The sequence below is a fragment of the Orycteropus afer genome, unplaced genomic scaffold (genome assembly GCF_000298275.1).
Source record: "Orycteropus afer afer isolate SDZICR_OR568_19922 unplaced genomic scaffold, OryAfe1.0 scaffold00002, whole genome shotgun sequence".
In the NCBI taxonomy this organism is placed as follows: domain Eukaryota; kingdom Metazoa; phylum Chordata; class Mammalia; order Tubulidentata; family Orycteropodidae; genus Orycteropus; species Orycteropus afer.
In genome coordinates this window covers 3,312,213-3,336,396 of record NW_006921589.1, presented here as the reverse complement: position 1 = coordinate 3,336,396, position 24,184 = coordinate 3,312,213, and the positions used below count along the sequence as shown (strand labels likewise).

General features: G+C 42.4%; 1 protein-coding gene across 1 annotated transcript in view; it reads right to left on the bottom strand.

Annotated features, from left to right (window-relative positions):
- Nucleotides 1–8,400: 8,400 nt before the first annotated feature.
- The window catches only part of DOCK10 (dedicator of cytokinesis 10), a 242,485-nt gene continuing 226,701 nt past the window's right edge, over nucleotides 8,401–24,184 (bottom strand). Inside the window, exons 51-56 of the mRNA XM_007955659.2 lie at nucleotides 19,217–19,363; nucleotides 16,345–16,555; nucleotides 14,301–14,491; nucleotides 12,695–12,795; nucleotides 12,380–12,518; nucleotides 8,401–8,517 (exon numbers count right to left, since the gene is read on the bottom strand). Of these exons, the coding sequence (XP_007953850.1) occupies nucleotides 8,401–8,517; nucleotides 12,380–12,518; nucleotides 12,695–12,795; nucleotides 14,301–14,491; nucleotides 16,345–16,555; nucleotides 19,217–19,363 (906 nt within the window). The remainder of the gene's footprint in view (nucleotides 8,518–12,379; nucleotides 12,519–12,694; nucleotides 12,796–14,300; nucleotides 14,492–16,344; nucleotides 16,556–19,216; nucleotides 19,364–24,184) is intronic.

The window sequence follows — 24,184 nt, the reverse complement described above, 5'->3', positions numbered from 1 at the left end:
AACCTTCCTTCTGAGGAGTGGCTGGTGGGTTTGAACCGCCAGCCGTCTGGTTAGCAGGCAAGTGTCTTAGCCACTATGCTACCAGAGCTCCCAGCTTCACTAGACTGCATTAAATGACTCACTCGTTGGCTGCATGGACATCATCTCTTTAAGTGCTACATTTATCTTCAGTTAATTGTACTAAGAAAGATTTTTTTTGACAACTCATGTTACATTTGAAAGTGACACCTGGCTTTCTGTCACCAAACCTGTCTTTATTTTATTCCTGAGATCTGTAGCGGGTTTAGGAGCTCCGTGGCACAGTGCCCAAGGCATCTGACTGTTAACCAGAAGGCTGGAGGTTCTAATCCACCAGCCACTCCATGGAAAGAAGATTGGGCAATCTACTTCCATAAAGATTTACTGCCTCGGAAACCCAAATGAGTTGAAAACGACTCGATGGCAGTGAGTTTGGTTTGGTAGTGGATTTTGGCAAAACTGAAGAGACCCCAAAATAAACAAACAAACAAACAAACAAATAATCAGTTCATGTCTCAATCAATTTCATGAACTGAGTGACAGAAGAGATTTATATTTTATCTTCAGATTTTCCCATTGTGACAGAATGATTGTAGAATATTAGTGGTTGTCTGATCCTTTCCAAGAGAACTGTTTCTTTTTATAAAAAGGAGGTCATAGCTGCAAAGGTCTATCAAGGGTGTGGCGGGTGTAGGCTTGTTTCCTAAGCCCCACCTGAGCCCCACCAAGGAGCAATTTCTATTATGATCACAATCCACTGCCAGTTATGAGAGATCATGAGCAATTTGAAACAAGTTGCCATAGGCACGATTTTCCTAAATACTCTGCTGTGTGATTGACATTTGTTCCCTGCCCAGAACCATTTCCTTTGTTTGTTAATAGAATATTCGGTGGTTTCCCAATTGGCAACCACACCTATCACACTCAGCCTAGAACATTGGCCTTCAAAGTGCAGCATCAGCATTTCCTGGGAACTTGTTAAAATGCAAATTCCTAGGCCCCATTCCACTGGCTTAGATCATTTTGGTTTTGTTGACCACCCCCCCCACCAAGCCCGAATATTTATACCCCTGGATTGGTTAAAGGATGCAAATGATCTAGGTGATTTTCACACCTCAGAGTGAATTAGTATCACTTGGGGACTTTTCAGACACAGGTTGTTGGGCCTCACCTGACAGTTTCTGATCCAGTAGGTCTGGAGGAGGACTTGAGAATTTGCAATTTTAGCAAGTTTACAGGTGATGCTGATGACCCCATTTTGAAAACCACTGATTTAAGCTAATGAAATTAAAGGCTAGGATTCTGTTAGAATTTCCACTGCATCAGCTTTGTATTGCTTCAGTATTGCTGTGTGAAAAACCACCCCAGAACTCAGTTGCAAACAACCGTAAGCATTTACTTTTCACACAGATGCAGGCTGGTTGGAATTTGACTATTCAGGTCAGGGTTTGGCTGGCCTTAGGAAGAAGCTGTAAGTTTGGGCCAATTCTGATCCATGTGTATCTCATCCTCCCTAATCCATTGATTACTCAAAGCACAGTCCTCTGAGGGTGAAAGGTAAAGTGTAAGTCCAAGTGTGCTAGCCTACTTCAGCTCTAACTCATGTCACATCTGCTAATAATCCCCTGGTCAGAGCAAATTACAAGGCCAATGCCAGAAACCTCTCATAAGGCTTGAGGGGGAGAAAATGAAAACTTACTGAATAATTGATCGTATCTAGGAAAAAGTGTTTCTACTGGTTTCCTAAGTTTATAGACTCATCTTGGTACTGTTAGTGGCTAACTTTGCAACCAAATGGGAAGAACCTACCTGGAAATGCAGCCAACACAGGGAAAATCATAGTGGAAAGCTGAGGAAAGAGAGATTCCTGAAGAAACAGCCATGCTCAAAACCAGACCTACCACTGAGTATTTTTCATTAGGTGCAAAAAACGACATGGGGGCAGTGTTCAACTTGATGGCGGTGATTTTGTTTTTTTTTGTTTTAACTTCATAAAAGGGACACAGAATCAGATGAACACCAGCAGCGCAAGGCTGGTTGCTTATGGGGCAGAGGTCAGGCACGCCCCCATCCTTCAAACCCTTCAAACATTTTACTAATTCTGACACCAACCTTCCCTCCCAAATGCACTCTCTGCTTATCTGCTGGGTTTGATAATTCATTGTGCAATTAGGCCACATGGAACTCACAGACAGTACTCATGGTTATGGAGTTTATTATGGAAGTAGCAGGTTATGTTATCAGACCAAAGCTGGTCCCTGCCCGATGTGCAGTCAGGCCAAACCAGTTTACACACCGAGATTGAGAGGAGAGAAAATTATTTATTGCAAAGCAGCAGTGCAAGGAGTTAGGGGTAGTTTAGTACCCAGATCTTAACTCCCCAAGATGCCACTGAAACAGTTTTTGTAGGTTTCAGGAGAGGTGGTTGTGCATAGTCACAAAAGGTTGAGGAATTCGGGTGTGAATGTGAAATGGGTGACAGAGCAGATGGGTCACAGTAGTTTCCTGTTATCAGCTGATAGGGGCTGGGTAGAGGGGAGAGGGTCGCAATTAACTTTTGTTCCTTTTGTCCTATTGCCCACACATCCAGAGTTTTACAGGTTGTTTCTAAAATACTTTTAGCAAATCTATCATCTGCAGGAAGGAATGTTTTCCAGTTAGTTCTTTAAGGAACTGAAGACTCATCTGTCCCGTGGGAAAATAGTTTGGGGTAATTTAGTTTACTTATCTATTCCCATCTAGGTGCCAGGGTGGGGGAAATAGTTTTTACTTTACTGTTTCAGTTACAATTCAGGATCAGAAACAAGGCAGGATACAGTTCCTCAATCAGGACACTCTCTTCTCAGCCATGCCGCAGGCACACTTCTCTTTGGCCTGGGCCTCTGCTCTGTTTGGGCAAGTGTTACAGAGCTCTTTGAGCTCTTTGAGCTCTGCCGATAGGTGCCTAGAGAGACATTGCACTCTGCCAGCAAGCCACTCTGAAGGCACTCAGCTTCCTCGCTCTGTGGGCCGGGAAGCCCACTGCTCTGTCTCATGACAGTCTCTTGGTTCTGTTGACTCTGCTGCCGCCATCTCTACCATCTGTCTGCTGTCTCCCACCCCCTCAGTGAAGGGTTACAGTCCTCTCTGGGGCCTTGGCTGAGGAGATTCAGTGTGGGGATCTTGGGTCCAAGGACACAGTCCTGGCTCTTCTTTATTGATGGTAGTGAGAGCCCCTTTTCCTGCCTCTAGGAGGGCTCATTTTAAGCCTAGCAGGATGGCAAATCTGACCAATCTCCATGGTAGGGTTCCAATCACCTTATTTGCATGGTTCCACCCCTACAAGGTGCCATGTACCTTATTTACATTACTAACAAGCTGCTCAATCCCCTTGGTGGGCCACAAGCACCTCATATTTGAGAAGTCTCACTCAGTCACTGGTGGGAGTTACAAAGACTATGACAAGAAAAGCCATATTAAGCAATTCACTGCACCACACTAGGTAAATAAATACTTCTATTTTTCTTGCAACTGAAAGTCTTAAAGCCTGTATCCATGAACCAACTATTCAATAATTATTTTTCAGTTTACAGATGTCATTAACCCTTGTGACAATGCATTTCAAAAGGTATTGCTTTTAAGTTGCTATATCAAAACAACTCTGCCAACTTATTTTAGTTCAATGATATTCTAGAAGTTTCATTGGAAGTTAAATTTATCATAATAGAGTTTGTCTTTAATTAAAAACTTTCAATGCCCTGTCATATTTTACTTGGCCATGCCCCAAAGGAGTAGATAAAAGTTATATAATAAAGTGCCTTAGGTGAACAAAAGGGTACTCCCTATCTTCAGGGAAATTCAAGAAGATTATAGATTGCATTTGGTAGAAATCACATTAAAAAATCCCCAAACTCACTGCTGTCAAGTTGAATCTGACTCATAGCGACTCCTCCTTGGGTTTCCCAGGTGGTATCACTACAGAAGCAGATTGCCCAATCTTCCTTTTGAGGAGTGGCTGGTGGGTTTGAAACACCACCTTTCTGGTTAGCAGTCAAATGCCTTAGGCACTATACCCCAGAGCTCCTAAAAATCACACAAGGATGCTATTAACAACTCCAGAAAGAACACTGGCTTAAACAGGATTAATTTTAAGGGATTTTTTTCCCCCTCTCTCCAGGAATAGGCCATCTAAGACTGGCAGACCACTATCATCGTGGGCTCGGGTTTCTTCTTTCTGCTCTGCCATCTTCAGTGTATGGCTACCAATCTTTCCTCATGATCCAAGCTGGCTGCCAGAACTCAAACTCATACAGGCAGGAAGGAGGAAGTGAGGAAAACCAAATAGGGCCTTGACCAGCTGTTCTTTTAAGATTTTTCTGAAAGTGTCATCCAACAACTTCACTCATCTCTCAGTGGCTGATCTTAGTCACATAGACATAAAAGATGGGTTAAGAAATATTGTCTTTTGGCATGGACAATGCCAAAATCCAGAAAATGAAATCAGGGTTGTGTTACAAAGAAAGAACCCATATTGGGAAGGCAACTAGCCATCTCTGTCACAAATGCAAATTTCAAAAATAAACAGGGATAAAGCATTCCTGATCAAAATAAATGAAGTCAAAGATTAATGAAAGGCAAACTGAAGGGCTATAAAAGTTAACGTAAACACATCTGAAAAGGAATTGGTACATGAAATGTCACTAGCAATGGGTTGGAAATATGGAAATCAGAATGATAAGCAGAACCCCAGAAAAAGAAAGTTCCAAGGGCCTAGCACACACAGTTTTTTCTTGGAAGAGAGATAAATGTTTTGAGTATTTCAGTTTGTAGTACCCTTGAGAGAGAAAATAATTCTTTTCAAATACATGTGTTAAAACGTTTTTCAGTAGGCTTTATCATATACATCTTGAATGAAGTATCTTTTGAAAAATCTATTTCAGGAGTATGTGACTCCAAATTCACTATGCAGCTTCTGGTGATGAATTTGCCAACCAGAATAGACATCTGCACCCATCCGTAGAATATAATGAATTTTCAATGACTGGTTGTGCTACCCATGGGCCTTAATAATGCCTATAATTTTTGTTGGGTGCCCTAGAGTTGATTTTCAACTCATAGCCACTCCATGTGACAGTGGAGGTACCCCATAGGGTTTTCTAAGCTGTAATGTTTATGGGGAAGATTACTAGGTCCTTCTCCCATGGAACTGCTAGGTGGGTTTCAACAGCTAACCCTGGAGTTAGCAAGCCAGCCCTCAAAGGTGAACCAGCTTAACAAATTCAAATGAGGAAATGAGGAGAGAGGAGTCAAGATTCTGACCCAAAGATCCAGGAAGCAATATATGGTGCAGTGAATTACTGAATATGGCCCTTCTAGCCAGTCTTTGCAATTCCCACCAAATGACAAGGCAGAAATATGTAAATAAGGTGTCTGTGACCCACCCAAGGGATTGCAGTGCTTGCTATTAAAGGGCATGGCACCCTTGTGGGGGTGGGATCATGGCATCCTTGTGGGGGTGGGACCAATACAATTCAGTGTATTGGTCAGTTTTGCAAGCCAGCTAGGCTTAAAATGAGCCATCCCAGAGGCAGAAAAGGAGACCACATGACCAGCAAGAAAGAAGAGCCAGAAGTGGAGCCTGTCTTTTGGACCTGAGATCCCCGTGCTGAGAACATCCTAGATCAAAGAGACAGTGTGAGAGCTATGACATCAGAGACAGCGAAGACACAGTGAGAAACAGAGGCAGCAGGACCAGGAGACTTGCTGGTGGAGTGGTCGGGGGGTGTCTCTAGGCACTTACTTTACAGAGCTTCTAAAACTTGTCCAAACAGGGCTGAGGTCAGGTTGCCCCAAGAAGCCTGAGGTGTTGAGGGCCAGGCAGAGGCCTGCCTATGAGCATGGCTGAGAAGTTGCTGTACTGACTAAAGATCATTTCTTATCTTGAACTGTAACCTGTTATTTCCCTAACAAACCCAATAAACATGAGTATTGTCTGTGACTTCAGTATGGCCATTGTAACAAATTATCAAACTCAGCAGTGAAGTTGAATGCCATGGGAGGGATGGTTGGTGCCAGAATTGGTAAAAAGGTTGCAGGTGGACCTCGTTCTCATTGGAATCAGCCTTGGGCTTTGATCTTGATTCTCCTTCCCCCTTCTGAAGTTAGAGGAATTCAGAAGACATCCCCCCATGTCATTATTACACAGTAGAACTCAAGGCCAAGGCCAGATGGAGTCAGGAATGAAGCTGGGAGTGACATCTTGAGCCACAGTTCAGCTGATCAAAGGGCATTTAATTTATTTTGAAAATACAGCAGTGGGCTCTGTTTGGGGTAAATAACAACTGTTAAAGGAGTCTTGAGGGATCAGAGTTCATTCCATGCATTCTCTTGTTACTTGTGTTCCAAGTGCTATCCTACCTCCTGATTTTGATGAGCTGATACTGGCTGGTGGATTTTCATCCAAGCAAGATGAAAACTCAGTTAAATTTGTCTTTCTTTGAGGGTGGAGACTGTAGAATGGCTACCGAGGGTGTTATAAGATGATTCTTTTGCTTGTCTTCTGCACCTGGAACAGGTTAGTTGGTTGCTGCTTTGGGTGGCTGGGGCAGGGAGTGGGCCAGAGGGTGGGATCTGTTTAGTCCCCACACCTGGCTGAGTGTCAGGTCCAGTTTTAATAAAATACAGAACTGCCACAGTAAGCTAATTACCGTTCAGTAACAGACCCTGATTCTCTGAACTTAACAAACTTATTTTTCACACAGGTTATGTATCGAACGAGGTTTGGTGGTGGTGGTGGGATGTGTGTCTGCTCATTGTGGACCCAGGGACTCAGTGAGTTTAGGGACTTCATGTCCATGTGTTTCTGAGGTAGCTGCCTTAGGGGAAGAGATTGGGCTGAACCACTTACTGCTTTTAAAGCCACTGCCTGAAGGTGACACATCACTTCTGTGCACATTTCATTGGTCAAAGCAAGTCATATTGGTTTTTCTTTGCTGCCACTGAGTAGGACTCTGATTCATGGTGACCTCACGCACAGTAGGACAAAACTCTGCCTGGCCCTGCACCACGCCCATGATGGTGTGGATTGGACCATTGTGATCCTTAGGGTTTTCATTGGCTGATTTTGGAAGTAGATCACCCTTTTCCTACTCTTAGTATGGAAACTCTACAGAAACCTGTTCAGAATCATAGCAACATGAGGGCCTCCAGTGACAGACGGGGATGGCTGCACACGACATGTATGGGCCAGGAATCAGACCCAAGTCAGGCCTAACTTCAAAGAGACAGGAGAGTGCAATGCCACCGGAGCTTATAGTGTAGGCTTGGAATATCTGTGAATAGCTCTGCTGTTGTTAGGTGCTGTCCACCCATTTTCAACTGATAGAGACCTACGTACAACAGAACAAACCACTGCCAGTCCTGTGCCAGCCTCACAATCGCTGCTAGGCTTGAGTTCATCATGCAGCCACTGTGTCAAGCCATCTCACTGGGTCTTCCCCTTTTGCACTTGACCCTCCACTTTACCAAGCCCAAATAACTACCCAAACTCTCAAGATCTGAACTTATTACATCTTCCCAAATCATTCTAGTGTTCTCCTGTGTTTGGAAACTGGTGGTCTGAATAGTTGATCTCTGAAGAAATTCCCAGCTAATTTTCGAGTCCTTTGACTGACTTTGTCATATAGCATTAAGTATTGGGTAAAGAATTGCATTCAATAGATGTTCAGTGAACCACTTTTAGTGGCAACTCACCCAACTATCATGAGAAAGCCAATGCAAACTAAGTGTATTTTTTATTTTCATTAACAACAACAAAATACTTTCATATTTTCACATCCCATTGCTTTTAAGAGTCATATATTACAAATAAAGGAACTCCATAAACTTTAAAGACTAGTATTTATCAACACTTTTGTACACATACACAAATATGTTAATATCACGGTATCTGAAATGTTAATCATATAATTTTAGTACTGTGATAAGTATTAACTAAAAAGATCCCTTTCAATTTGATAAAAATCATATTTTACAATCTTCTATTTACATTTGAAATATGCTTAAATGTTACAAAAACATTCACTCTGACCTTTAAAATATGTGTACGAGGACTTGGCATTGAACATAGATATAATTGACAGCAAGCAAACTTAGGGTTTGCTTTTGAGCTACACATTCATTGGAATTTCATGGCAAATATTCAGCTTGGCTTGCTCAATGCCGCTCAGAGGAAAACATCATAGGAATGTGCAAGTCTAGAGGCTGGCAAAATTCTCAAGCTAGCGAGGTAAAAAATATATATATTAACACCATAAAAACTTCAAATAAATTAAATCTCTCTCTTCCCCGAGATTAGCTGCAAGTTGAGAAAGTCCTCTTGGAGGCGTGTAGAGTGCCGCAGATTCAGACCTCAGCAGTGGATGGGCCTGACACGGCAGGCAGGCCTGGGGTCCCCTTGTTAATTACTCGAGTGCAAGTTCGCTCCAGCCCGCACTTTGCTGGGTCGCCCGTGGGCGTAATCTAAAACCAGGATGAGATGAAACGAGACAAAACAGAGAAATTAGTATGATATCCCCAAACTCAAAATTAACCCGTAGATAAGTGATTTCTACTCTCCATGGAGAATCTGAATATTTTAAAACTGTATTTATCCAAGTGGGTTCTACAGAATTTTTCTCTCCCAAGCCCATGTGAGAGCCATTTCGGCAAGATGCGAAGTAGTTTCACAGTACTCTTTCACTATCAGCTATAAAATTGTAAATGTTCGAGGGAAACTTATAAATCTCTCGGAGTAATTCTAAGTAATTTTATTCTAATCTATAAGTTCATATGTTGTCAAATACTTTGTATTTCATCAAAAACATGAATTGCTGAATTACCCAAAAGGTGAATCCATTGAAATCTAAATTAAAAAAAAAAAAAATCTAGAAATATAAGCAAAAAATGTATCTGGACCTGCTTTTACTTTTGGAAACAATATTAATATGACTAAATACTATCAGATCTGTTTGCATAATGACATCCAAACACAATAACAAGAACAAGAGAAATCCCTGGCACCTTTGATGCACATCATTGTACAGAAGACATTTTCCAAGTGTTTTCAGTTTCAGTTGTTCTTTATGGAGATTTTCCCACTGGCTTCACACATTACCATGTATGCTGACCTTTAGTGCACCCCTCATCTAAGACAGAATTGCCATCCCTGTCCTTAGTAGAGCAGCCAGCACCCAAGCCTTGTGCGCTACCTCATAAATTCTCCTTATGGTTAATGTCACAAGTCTCTCCCTAAATAATTTGGCAAATAATGTGTCCAGTGTCTGAAACACTAAAAGCAATACGCCTTTGCATCCCAACTGCTGAGCACCACAGCAGAGCAAATCTGTTCCTGTTCATATATATCCTGTATTCTTTTTTAAAGACCCTGGTGGTGCAGTAGGTAAGCACTCATATGTTAAATGAAAGGGTGGTGTTCAAACCCATCCAGGAGCTTGTTGGGAGAGAGACCTGGTGATCTGCTCCTAGAAAGATTACAGCCAAGAAAACCTTCTGAGGCAGTTCGCTCCTGTCACACGGGCTTGCGGTGAGTCAGAATCAATTCAACAGCACCCAACAACAGACAGTTTAAAAATGAATTACGTATCTTTTTTTTCCTTTCTTAGAAAAGGTTTTCAGGGACAGAAGTTATTATCTTCTGCCCTTAATCAGCTGGTCTTTTTCTTTGGGTTTTTGTTTTAGCACTTTGCGGTGTAATGCATCTCTGCTTTGGGTACAAAAGAGCTCACCTATATTTTAGAAGTTGGTGGAACATGCATTTTGTTGTTAAACGCTAAGTTGTTAACTTGAGCTTTATTCGGTAGGTTCTTTTTCATCCTGGCCTACCGTGAAATGGAAATAACGTCGTTCTAATAAAAAAAGGAGCTCTGGTTGCATAGTGCTTAAAACATTTGGATGCTAACTGAAAGTTTGGTGGTTAAAACTCACCAGCCACTTTGTGGGAGAAAACTGAGGCAGTCTGCTTCTGTAAACATTCACAACCTTGGAAACTCTATGGGGCAGTTCTACTCTGTCCTACGGGGTTGCTATGGTTAGAATCGACTCCATGGCAGGAGTTTAATGAAGTAGTAACTTAGATAACACTAACCATTATGGAAATCTCTGGGAAGAATGAACAGCTAGGAGGAGACAGATCAAACAGCAGACCACAGAGGACAGTGTAGACATAAGGAAAGAAAAACATACCACTTTTGCTTACAGTACTGAGGGAAATACTAGACACAGAGGAACAGAAGCTGTATAAACACGGACCGCGACAGAGCTGCCAGGAAAAAAAGAGAAAAACGTTTTTGCATGAAGTTTAAGATTACATGCAACTTACAGTTGGAGACAAGCATTCCTCCGCCATCTTTCCCAACTTTCAGGTCCAGTGTTTGTTTCTGTTGTTTCACTGCCAACTTTATGATTTCCCCCACAGTAGGAAAGTGTCTCTCTGGAGTATTTAATTCCCATCACTCATTAAAAAGCCCAAGACATTAGTACCTCTATTAGGAATCCTATCCAGGGAGAATAATTCTCTAACATAAGCCAATACACCTTTTCTCTTGTACCTATTATAGAGATAGAATTGAGGGCCAGCGAACAAGATGAAGGCCTGCAACGAGACAGCCTGACACAATGGCTGCAACAATGGGCTCCAACAGCAACAAGTGTGAAGATCCTACAGAATCAGACAGGATTTCATTCTGTTGTACATACGGTCGCTAGGAGTTGGAACTGACTCAACAGCATTTAACAACAACAATAACAGAAACTTAAAAGTGAGGGTGGGAAGAAATAGGAACAAAAAAGAAGAAAAAAGCATAGTTGGGGAAATGCAATAAGAATAAAAGATATGCACAACACATTCTGTGTTTTGTGAATTCATGTTAATAGTGCTAGCCACTCAAGGGAAGGAAGGGGAACTAATAATGCATGACTACAAAGCACAGGGCATTGTTAGGAGATTGGTTTGAGCCCCCTCCCCCAATTATTCTGCACATAACACATCTAACTCCTGGAAGGCACCACGGTGATGAAATGTCCAGGTAGAAAGTGAGGGTTAATGGACACTGGGAAGTAGGTCAAAGAAGGAGGACCTGGCTTTTGACAACTTCATTCTCAGCATCCCCAGAAATACTGTGATTACTGAAGGCCCACAATTTGTTCACAGCCCTGCCCCAAATGCTGGCTACATGCCAGAATCATGGCCACCTTGCTTGTAGGGTGAGAAGCTGAACTTCAGCCCAAATCTGTACACCTTGAGGAGGCCAGTTTCTTTTTCCTTAACTTTTATTGTGATCGAGATGAAAGTTTACAGGAAAAAAAAGTTTTTTATTCACCATTTCTCTAGTGGCATAGGGCCTAAGGCATTTGACTGCTAATCAGAAGGCTGGTGGTTCAAACCCACCAACCACTCCTTGGAAGGAAGGTTGGGCAATCTACTTCTGTAGAGATACCACCTCGGAAACCCAAGGAGGGGTCACTGTGAGTTGGGTTCGACTTGACAGCAGTGAGTTAGTTCATATGTATTTTGTTTCATGACATTGACTGCAGTCCCCACATTGTAGCAGCACTTTTCCCACTTCCTCCCTGTTTCCTAATTCCCTTTGTCCTTCTTTCCTAGCCATCCCTGCCTCCTCAGCTTTATCTCTGGACAAATGCTGCCCTTTAGACCTCTTATGGTTGACTGCTCGAAGGAGCGATTACCCTTGTCACCTTATAGGCCCGTCTATTGTGTGGCTGACAGTTCAGACATGGTAGTGACTTCAGCTCCAGGTTAAAGGGTAGCTAAGGGCCATAGTCTCAGGGGTTCCAGTAATCTCTATCAGACCAGTAAGCCTGATCTTTAGTCTCCAGGGTCCATGACCACATCTTGGTATTCTTCCTGAGTATGCATAGACCCCTAGTGGCAGAATTGTGGAACTCACTGTGGAAGGAAGTCCATTTGCTATCAAAGCTGAGAGGTGGGGGGTAGAAGAGTGTCTGTGAGGTCCTCAGACAGTGATGATGGGAGTGGTAGGAAAGCTTAGTGGGAATGCCACCCAATGTTCCTCAGCTGTCTAAGAGGACCCACTGTTCTGGAAGCTAACAGTCATATGGTTCGAACACACACCTGTGAAAACTGCAGGATGTGTTTGCTGTCTAGCCTCTTTTTACACAGCGCCCCTACCTCCCACAATCTGATGTGTGTTCTGAAGCAAGGAGTGTTGTGCATTGTGGAGAGAACAATTCAGCAACATGGTGTTCATTTAAGGTATAGTGATTTCTGGTTCTTCTTACACCAGGGATACAATGGACACTTTCCATTTACTAACTGCCCTAGCCTCACCAAGGAGAGACTTACCTGCTCATTCATGACTGCAGAGAGTTCACTGAGCATGTCTTTATAGTGGGATCTCAACTCCTCCTGGTACTCCACCTGGTCCTCCTTGATTAGGCGCTCATTCACATCAAGGGCTTGCCCACATGCATCTGCAAATTGCCTGTCATGATAACAATGAATAAATTAAAAACTGACCTTAGAAAGTAACAACTTAAAGTTAGGTTGCCCATAGAGCCTGCTCCCAAGAAGAGGGCTGGGCAGGCAGCTACCTGGGGAATTTCTGACCCCCTGTCTGAAGGAGCTTAAAGAAGAACATTCCAACAACAAGAGGCTGACCTGAAGATTTCCTTCAGAAGCTTTACTTGGTTGTCAGGATATTTCTTTGCATTGGTTTCTTCAAGAAAAGCTCGTGCATAGGCCATTGGTCCAGCGTTAACCTATTGGGGACAAGAGTTTTGGCTGAGGATTAAACCATCTCCTTTATTGAACTTTCTCTGGCCCCCACAGCTGGAAGGAGTAGCCACTGTTATTAGCAGCCCTCTGATTAGCAGTCAAATGCCTTAGGCACTATGCCACCAGAGCTGGCTTTGGGGCTTGGAATAAGTAAGGAAAAAGAAGGACGCTAAGACCTTGTGAACAGTCTTCAGAAGTCCATGGCCACAGGGATGACCATGGCTGTAGAAGGCTGCCACGGTTTTGGGTATGTCCCTTTCCTCCACCAGATCACCTCTGCATTCTCCTTCACTCAGATCTGTGCTTAGGGAGGCTGTCCTATATGAACAGCTCCCTGGCCTCCCGGCTTTTGATTGGGATCAACCAGTGGGGGTTGTAGACAAGAAGTGGGTGGGGAAGAGGAAAGGGAGGTCAGTATCAAGATCAGCATTACTGATTTTTTCCTTTTGCCTCAGGCACTAATGCAGCTTGGCAGGGCACTGTGACTGATTCTTTATTTTACATATTAATATTTTATTAGATTTTTTGCATTAATTGCTTTTTCAAAAATAATGTATCAAACTATTATTTATATTGATTATTAAGTTTCTGGGGCCTCACCCTAGTCCAGGCCCTAGTCAGAGTATTCAGCCCAAGCTTCCTCCTTGCAACCCTCTAGCAAAGGCCGCACCTGTCTGTCACCAGGTAGCTCTCTGGGCTCCCCTTTCTGGCTTTCACTAACCCTCCTTTCAGGTCTAGGGTAGTAACGGCTCTGCAGTGTTGCTAACATCATGCCAGCCCTTGCGCATTTTCATAAACACTTATCACAGTTTTGCAAATAGTTTATGTTTTATATTCTTAGTCACTTCCTGAGAACTGACACATGGCTCTTGTCAAGACCCTGACAGATCCATACTGCTGCCTGTTTTACAAACTCATAGCCTTCTTAGGGTTTGTTTTTGAACAGTGTTATAAGGCTCTTAATGGCAGATATGTATATGAGTAACACGTTTATTCATTCACTCATTGGAATGAAGGACACAGTTTATCCAGAGAATATGGGGTGGGAGGACTGAGGAAAAAGCAATTTTATTTAGAACCAAGGGACCACAATTGGTTTGCCATTGGCTCCTAATGGAAAGGTTGGCAGTTTGAGCCCCTCCAGCAGCTCTGAGGAAGACAGGCCTGGCAATGTACTTCCATAAAAGATTACAACTATGAAAACTCTCTGGAGTAGCTCTACTCTGTACCATGTGGGGTTGCCATAAGCCACATGCCGATTCCACTGCAGTTAACAACCACCACAAACTTAAGAAAGGCATCTCTAGAATGGTGTTTGAGAGCATCAACATGTACTTAAGCTCTACAGGTTTTTAAAGATGCAGATAAAGGTGTTGGTGATACCACAAACAGGAAAATATTCTTTATATCCTTTGTGAAAAAAATTCCAAGGGTGCTTTCTACCAAGTCTCCACTAACCATGGGCATCTCAGCTGTGGGCAATGCTCACCTTCACACTGACACTTCCTTGGAGTTTGAGCTGCAGTCTGATCATGTCTACTTCCTCCATGGTGCAAAGCTGATTGAGCTCCGAGACCTTCCTGGACATTTCATCAATGGCCACTTCAATAGGATTCAGTTCTGTGCTTGACTGGCTTACGACTTGTATCCTCTTCTTCACATAGGGGAACAAGTGACTTGCTGCCCGAGAGCAATACAAGAGAATTCAAACACTGAGGATTAGTGAAGAGCCAAAGATTCCCCCAACTCTCAGAGGACCTTGTTTTTTCATGCTACATAGTTCATTCCATATTGGATGCTACTTTTGTTTGTGATCTATTTTTTCTATGTGCCACACGTTCTCACACTTCCTAGCTTTTGCCCAGGCTGCTCTGGCTGGACACGCTCTTCTCCCTTATCTAGCTAACATGTACCTATCCTCGCGGCTGAACTAACCTTTAGAGTCTCTCAAAGGGTCTCTCTAAACAGGTATGGCTCCAATGCTAATATATACTTCAAGCAAAAGCTACACTGAACCACACTAAGGAATACCTGACTGTCTACTGAGAAGTATACATTTAAAGAGCCCTGGTGATGCAGTCATTAAGTGCTTGGCTGCTAACTGAAAGGTCAGCAGTTGGAACCCATCAGCTGCTTCATGGAAGAAAGCGTGGTATTCTGCTTCCATAAAGATTACAGCCTTGGAAACCTTATGGGGCAGTTCTACTCTGTCCTACAAGGTCACTATGAACTGGAATTGACTCAACAGAAACAGAGGAGCTCTGGTAGCATAATGCCTAAGGCATTTGACTGCTAACCAGAAGGCTGTCGGTTCAAACCCACCAGCCACTTTTTGGAAGGAAGGTTGGGCAATCTACTTCTGTAGTGATACTGCCTTAGAAACCCAAGGAGGGGTCGCTATGATTCGGGTCTGACTTGATGGCACATAACAACAACAGAAACAGTTGTGGATTTGGGGTTTAGCACACATGATAATAGTTTTGTTAAAAAAAAAATTATTATTTCAAAAGTTCTGGAGAAATTCATTGAAGGTGGACGTTTCTCATAGTTTGGATGTCATGGCTCTCTCCTTGCCTACGTCTATGGCATAACCTAGGACTGCTCATCTCTCAAGACAGCTTAGGTAGAACTTCCTCTAGAATCCCTTCGCTCATCTCCTTCACCATCAGTCTGCCTTAGGAGCCACTCACATGTGTTTCCACTTCATCATCATGCTGTGCTCACCTGAAATTCTTGTTTTTCTTGGCTCTTCTCCTACCAGACTGTGAATACCTCAAGGACAGGAATCATGTCTTAATTATTTGAAATGGCAGCATGTGGAACAGTGCCCAACACCTAGGCACTCACTGAATGCTGTCAATGAAAGGATGCCTAGCTCATAGAACAGATCTCATTAGGAAGAGGAGGGATGCTGGAGATCACTGCCTGCTTTCATCTGATAGATGAGGAACCGAAATCCCAGAGAGGTTTAGAAAACTACCTCAAAGTACACAATTATGTGAGCTTCTAACTCTAAGGTGACTGAGGGAGGATTCAGAGGAAGAGGAGAAAGGAAAGGGAAGTTCAGAGTGCCTTTCCCAAGACACTGCCTGATGATGTTAAGATCTAAAGGGAAGAGGTGGCTAAAGTAACTCTATTGACAACTTCCTCTCTGGTTGACATCTCAAGGGTCTCACTGTGAATACAAAATAACCAGTTGCCATAGAGTTGATTCCGACCCATCCATGGTGACCCTGAGTATGTCAGAGTAGAACTGCGCCCCACAAGGTTTTCAGTGGCCATGATCTTTCAGAAGTAGATTGGCAGGACTGTCTTTTGAGGAGTCCTCTGGGTGGACTCCAACCCCCAGTCTTTCAATCAGCAGCTGAGCACATTAACTGTCTGTACCCAGGAACTCCTGGTACAGAAGAGGGGGAGATTCTGGACACATATTGACAAGTTAACAAATTTTGGGTACGTTTTGATTTCCACTAACCCCGCCTAACAGAGGCACCTTCCTTGAAGACAAGGCTCTTGCTTCCAGCTGCACCTACTTGTCAGGATCGTCCTCCGCTTGCATTGCTCCTCCACTCCGCCATGCTTCTTGCCTGACAGCGTAAAGGGGGTCTCAAAGACAAAGCGGTTGATGTTGTGATGCATCTCGAAATCTGTCTTCCGGTCCTCTATTTCCTTTTCCTCGAAGAATGGTGTGACATACGTTACCTGGATGTAGGCATATTTGGGGTCCAAATCTTTGGGGTTGACCTGTGTTAACAGAATAAAGGAAAAGAAAGAGCGGTGAGCTATCGAGTGCTCCTGAAATAAAGTCAAGAAGCTCTGACTTTCTTCAGCTAGCATCCCAAGGAGGCTGTCCCTCACCCCTTGGAGAAAAGCAGGCAACCATAAGATTTCAGAACTGGATGGGACCTTAGACAGACTATGTGGCTGGCCTGTGGCCTAGCAGACAGGACCAAGGTAGGACAGGGCCATCTCTCCTGAAACTTAGACTTGGCACCATAAGCATTCCATGTTAGCTTATTACTGAATTGGCTTTTTCTCTTCTATAATGATTGTCCACCTTGGTCTAGAATGCAAACTTCTTGAGAGTAGAAATACATCTCTTTGTCCCTTTATGATTTGGTCATGTCTCTAGACTGGGGCCATGGGCTCAAGGCTTATGAGGAAGGAAGTTCTTTGTCTGTTCAATGTATCATCTAACTATTCCATCACATGCTTGCAAATATTTTGTTTTCAAATTTCTCAAATTCCTTTCTCATCTGCAACAAATAATTGTACACAATGATTCTATATAATGCTGTTCTGTTTTGGTGGTGGTGGTGTTAGGTGCTGTCAAGTTGCTTCTGACTCATAGAGACTCATGTACAACACAACGAAGCACGGCCCAGTCCTGCACCATTCTCACAATTGGTGCTATGTTTGAGTCCATTGTAGCTGCTGTCAATCCATCTCAATGAGGGTTTTCCTCTTTTTGACCAGCCTTCTCCTTGACCAAGCATGATGTCCTTCTTCAGGGACTGGTCCCTCCTGATAATATTCCTAAAATACATGAAATGAAGTCTTGCCATCCTTGCTTTTAAGAACATTCTGACTGTACTTCTTCCAAGACAGATTTGTTCGTTCTTCTGGCAGTCTATGGTGTATTTTTTTTTTTTTTTTCCATCAACATCATAATTTAAGGGCATCAATTCTTCTTCAGTCTTCCTTATTCATTGTCCAGCTTTTGCATGCATATGAGGCAACTGAAAATACCATGTCTTGGGCCTGGCTTACCTTAGTCTTCTTAGTGTCATCTTTGTTTTTTAACATGTGAGAAATAACAAGGAAAGTAGGTGAGGATCCCAAGAAAAAGTAAAGGCATTTCCTTCAACATTGGAAGAGATGATTTTTAGTCCCTTTTTTCATACTTTGAAGAATTTTCAAACTTCTCTTCATCCATATACCCATCTACTGCCTATCCAATTCCAGAGATTTAAGGAAGCTCATGAATTTACTTGTGATGCTATTAACAAATACATTGCAAGATAGTATATTTGTAACCATTTAATAGTTAAAAAAAAGGAAGTTCAGAGTGGTCAGTTAGCTTCTCCAAGATCGCCAGTGGTGATATGGACACTCCAGTTTTTCTGACACCAACTGTGGCATTTTTATCATCTCACATGGAACTCTGTATGTACTTTCACTTAGAAATGCCACCACCAGAGTGATTCTAGCTCTGTCTACTTTGATGGAAAATGTGCTTGCATGTTCAAGCAAAGACGGAGAATGCTGAACATATCTTCAACAAATTCTCCCCAAACTCAATGATCTCATGTCCAGATCTTTCCAGATACTAGCTTTGTAAGAGAATGGGGTGTGTGTGGGGGGAAGTAGTCCCTCTTTATGGTCCAACAGAGCCCTACACCATTGGGCACCAATAGCATTTCCATCTCTGTCTCCTGCCACACTCTCCCATCTAATACGTGTTCTAAAGATCTGCTGTTCTCGAAGCACACCTCCCCTTCTTTATCCCTACCCCTGCTTATACCAGTCCCTCCCAGAATGCCCTCTGCTTCTGGCAAACACTTTCTCATCTTTCAATTCTCAGACCAAGTATCACTTCCTCTGTGAATGTTGCCTATGCAGAAAGCACTGGTCAGGGAAGTCCCTCCCCTGAACTTCCTCTGTGCTAGTTGGACTAAGGCTCTCTGGTTCATTAACTTCATTACACTCTTTCATTGGTTTTGCACACTTCCTTCTCTTCTCAGTCCCATGTGAACTGTGAGCTCTGGAAGGAACACTGTGTGTAATCCTAGCTCCTGGGCCTGTACCTGGCATGGAACAGGTGCTGAATAGAGGTTGCCTGAATAAATCAAAGGAGATTAGAAACTTCTGAGTCATCTAGGCTGTAAACATTTGCTTTCTGGAGCCATGAGGAGGTTAATAGGATGCTCACAAGTTAATATAATATAATCACTACGTGTATCACTAGCATAGAAGACTGATCTCAAAATGGTATAATTTCAAAGTGCAGAGAGATCTCTCTGACTGAATAATTCCTTCCAACTTGCTATTTCCTCCAGTTTCACCACTGGACCTGATCACTTTAAGGCTGTGTTATTCAAATAGCAGTAATAAAATAGTGATCTACTGGAGAAGAAAAGAATGCATTAACTTGTTTCTAGGAACTGCCTAACAACATTAGTCAAATAAAACATAAATAAACCTTTGTTTTTGACAAAATGACACCACCAACAAACCAATCATCCAATAAAAATTATTATAAATAAAGAAAGAAAAGAAAAAACCTAGCTAGTTTAGTTTATTTTGCATCTAGGCAAAAAATTAAAACTTTCGTAGATGGAGGTGACACAAAACAACCCTTTAAGTGACTTCCAAGCGCGGGCGTGGATGTGGGCTGCCCTGTACCTTGTTGGAATCCTGGATGATCTTCACGTTGTCTGCTCCGAATTTATCTGCGTAGAGCTTCAGCAGCCTCTGGGAAATCTCAGAGAGACCTGTCAGCTTAGGCTCTTTATAAATATACTCTTTGCCTTCTTCTTCTTCAAAAAAGCCCTATGAAAGATAATGAACCCCCAATTTTATTACAGAACTTCAACTACATATCACAAGTCCAAGAAAAACCAGTCACTGAAAAAACAAAGTCCCTTTCGGTCTTCATCCAAGGCATTGATTAGCAAACTGTAAAATTCAAAACCAGAAGAGACTGAAGTAACGATAAGAAAATACCGGAATCAGACGTTTTAGTGTAAACCTTCCCTAGGCAGGCCACACAAGCTCATGAAATATCTTACGCATATTTTCCCTATTTGAGGTGATGAACGGTAATGCGTGATGGTGCGTATTGTGGAGGAAGACTGCCATCACGTGGTATCTTGAGGTAGAACACAAAGTTGGGAGTAATTTGTGGCATTATTCAAAAAGAAGTATCATTTTTAGGTGGTGTAGTGCCTAAGGCATTTGACTGCTAACCAGAGGCTGGTAGTTCAAACCCACCAGCCACTCCTTGGAAGGATGGTTGGCCAATGTACTTCCGTAGTGATGCCACCTCAAAAACCCAAGGAGGGGTCCCTATGAGTCTGATCCAACTCCACAGCAGTGAGTTGTTTTTTTTTTTAAATCAGTCGTTGAAACTAGCATGGGAAACACTGAATAGCATGTAAAGGTATCTATGCTAATCATCATTCATCTCACATCATTTTAGAAAAAAAAAATCACAATGCTTTGCATTAGAAAATACATACATTATGCTTCAAAGTGTTGGTATATTTATAATCAGTTTCTTCAGGAACCTGATGCAACTTTGGTCCATGTAATTTCATTATTTGAATTACTTTACTAGGAGATCTTTTACATTCTTACAAAGGATTAAAAAGAGTAACCAAGTCATCATCTTAATTCCATAGGAACAAGTGGTTTAACATTAATTTATTCAGCTGATTGGAAGTAAGGAAAAGGGAAGCTTGAAGGGTAACTGAGGGAGGCAATGTTTAGAGTTTTTCCTCCTTAAAGGGACATGGACATATTTTCTCTGTGGAATCCAGGTGCCCCCCATATACTAAATTAAGGGAGGAGTTAAGAACTTAAGTACACCTGGTTTCTTCTGACTGCCCAGTTCATCATCAAGGAAACAGTTCTCAAGGTCTGGCTGAAGCTACTGGAGGTCAGAAAGAAATGTAGCTGTCCCTGTGGCTTTTCATCATTTTTGTGTGCTCAAGAAAATCTCTATTGATTTAGAAAACACTGATAAAATGTTGCAATGTCTTATTTTTCATGGCTGATAGAAGGTAATCTAAGAATAATGATTAAAACTTGCATCTGTATGGTGCTTTATAAATGTAAAGCACTTTCACCCATGTAGCAATGGTGACAAAAAATCTGGAAAAACAGAGGTATGGGGAGGTGAGACAGGGGCAGTTTTTCTTTTGCTTTTACCCCTGAAGTTATGATAGAGTGCATGATCAAGGCAGTGGGAAATGTCACCTCTAGCTTGATTTTTTTAAAATGCCATTTTATAATGCAGTAAAGCCATGGTATTTTCAACTGCCTCATATGCACGTAAGAGCTGGATAATGAATAAGGCAGACCAAAGAAGATTGGATGGTTTTGTGCTGTGGTGTTGGTGAAGAATGCTGAAAGTACCATGGACTGCCAGAAGAACTAACAAATCCATCCTGGAAGAAGTGCAGCCAGAATGCTCCTTGGAAGCGAGAATGGCCAGACTTCGTCTCACCTGCTTTGGTCATGTTGTCAGAAGGGACCATTCCTTGGAGAAGAATATCATGCTTGAGAAAGGAAAGTAGCGGGTCAGTGAAAAAGACGAAGGATCTCAATGAGATGGATTGACACAATGGCTGCAACGATAGGTTTAGGTATAGCAAGGACTGTGAGGCTGGCAACAGGACCGGGCAGTGTTTCGTTCTGTTGTGCACAGGGTCGCTATGAGTCAGAGATGACTCAATGACACCTAACAACAACAACAAAGGCCCCCTCTGTTGTGTGCAGGATATGGCACATTCTAGCTAAACAACCACTTTGAGTTAATAGAGCCAACATGCATGGACTATGACATTTCAAAGGAAGAGATTATGATAAAAATGTACTTCAAAACAGTGACAACCAAATCGTTGACTCTTTCTTAGAGGTTTCTGAAAATAATTCAGGATCTTTCAATGCCCTGAATCATCTTCCCACTGCCATTGAGCCAGAGAATTGCCCCTTAAGGTTACCAAGGCTGTAAATCTTTATGGAAACCGGCTGCCTCATATTTCTCCCATGGAGCCTCTTGGGTGTTCGAACTGCTAACCTTTTGGTTAGCAGCTGAATGCTTTAACCACTGTGCCACCAGAGCTCCTACAAATCAGCTCAGGGATGTCAAATATAAATGGCCCTGCTTTATATTAGATTTCAAATGCGTAAGCAGAATGATGCATTCAAAGAGGAATCTAATGTGAAAAAGAAGGGTCAGAAAATGTAAATGATAGGCCAAATGCTAAGAAAGGAGAAGCTACAAGAATGCAGAGAAATGTTTAATATAAACGTAAACTCAATTGTCATGTTTATATATATAACTCTGTGACAGCAACTTTGAGATAGGTGGGGAGAGGAAGCATGTATGACATCTCAAGATGGAGACAGTAGTTCTCAAACAGTTCATGCACCTCCTTTCTCTTCTTCTCCACCCACTTCCTGCCATCCCTTTTCTGTCAAGATTCTGAGATGCATTTACAATCAAGAAGGCTTGATTGAGAAGCACAGAACTATATCCTTTGGTGACTTGGGAACATTCTTCTACATTTTTCATTGCATCAATTTCAAGGACGTCCAGTTTTTGCAGACATGCAAGAGGCATTTCCTGGTTTATTTCATGCTAAACACCAGTGCCTGAGGATTTCACTGACTGCTGTTGATGTCTGATCATGACTGTCCTTTCATTCCTCTGGAAATTAAGTACTTTAGGGACACATTGGAGGATGTGTTATATAATCAACTCTGTGTAAAATTTCCAGAGCTAGTGGTGCCTGCCAGCTACTGCATTAGACACTTTATGTCATCCAAGACCTGCATTTTTAAGGGTTCTGCAATGAAAGAGCACTTTTCAATTTGTTTTCTAGTATCATCATTAATTCAATTTGTTTTCTAACTCATCATTAATTGCAGACACAATTAATATTAAATGTCCTAATCAATACTATAAAATCAAAACACTAGTCTTACGGGATGCTAAAATATTTATCCACAGGCTTATGTGGATGAAAAGAGCATATTTTAAATTGTATATCCACAATTTTTGTAACATGATGATGGCAAGATGTTAAGTTGGATGTTAAGAGATGTATTTTACAGGGACTATCCAAAGAGCTCTGGTGGTGCAGTGCATAAGGCATCTGACTGCTAACCAGAAGGTTGGGGGTTCAAACCCACCAGCCACTCTGTGGAAGGAAGACAGGGCAATCTACTTCTGTAAAGATTTACCACCTTGGATACCCAATGGGTGTCACTATGAGTTGGAATCAACTCGACGGCAGTGGGTTTGAGTTTGGAAAGTGCTATCACGAAAAAGAAATTACTTCTGTGCCTGGGGACTATGCTAACCAAGTAGTGGAGACTTTATCTAAGATCACTGGAAACTCTGTTCTGTTCCCCTTCTGGGTCATGCTCAAGACCATCTGGTATTTATCAGCAAGAGAGAAGCGATGTGTGCTGCGTGCCCCTGCTGAATCCCAGAGTTCACACTCCTCCTTGGTGTCTGGGAGAGGTATGAGTGTCATCTGAATAATGATCACTGAGGCTGGCTCTAATTTGCTGCTTATCACGACCACTTCCATTAGTTCCACTTGTTCAGAAACAGCTGGGGTGTGAGCTCATAGGGTGCTGTGCTTATGCATGTTCTCACGTCTGCAGATTTAAAAACATGCCTGGTCTTTTAAGGTCACGTTGAAACTTAATGTAAGTGACAATCGAGAATACTGGCTGAATAAAACAAAACAAAACAAACAAAACACGACAATAACAATAACAACAACAAAGGCATCAGCCCGCTGTACTGAGGAGTCTGGAAAAAGAACAAAGTTAAGTCATTTGAAAGTAGCTCCCCCGTCCTCCCCCATTGTCCCCCTCAGTCCTTTTAGTAAGGGGTTTTCAAGTATTCGTTTAGTAGGTGAGTTAAGAACCAAGGACCACAAATTTATAAATGAAGGTAGAAAATATTGGTATGGTATGGAAAGGGGAAGGACTTTAAAGAATTACAAAAAAGTATGTGCCGGGCAGACAAGCAGAGCTGAATCTGGGTAGACAATGTGCGGCTCTTGAATGAACTTTTCAGTTTAATCAGTAACAGATTGAACCATGTGAAGTTGCTGATTTTGTAAGTAAACAAAAAGTTGGTTATGAGCAATTTCATATAGTTCAAAGTCATATGAAGAAAATTCTTGGTCTCAAAGCTTCAGGTCCTGGCAGCTTATTCCTGCCTAGGCCCGTTTTCCAAATTTACTGCATCACTTCTTTCTGCCTTTCTTGAGGCTTGCCCTGGCCCACGGGGTAAAGGTTTATTCCACTGTCTTTTGCATCGGGATGTGCATTTTGACGCTTCCCACTACCTCTGAGAATGCTTTGAGTTACGACCACAGACAGCCCCTCTCCAGGATACTCCTCTGGAAAAGGGCAGAGGCCTTTCAAGACTCTAGGAAGGTGCCCCTTCGTCAGCCACCACTCCAGAACTGAAGCTCCGGCCACCATGTTCTTGTTCCTAAACGTAATACACAGTAACCTGGTCTGAGCAGGAAATCTCCAATGCTGAGCCTACCATGTACATGTTTCAAGATTTGGTACCCCTATTAATCTCTGTGTGTGTCAGCTCTCAGACTACATTTCTGT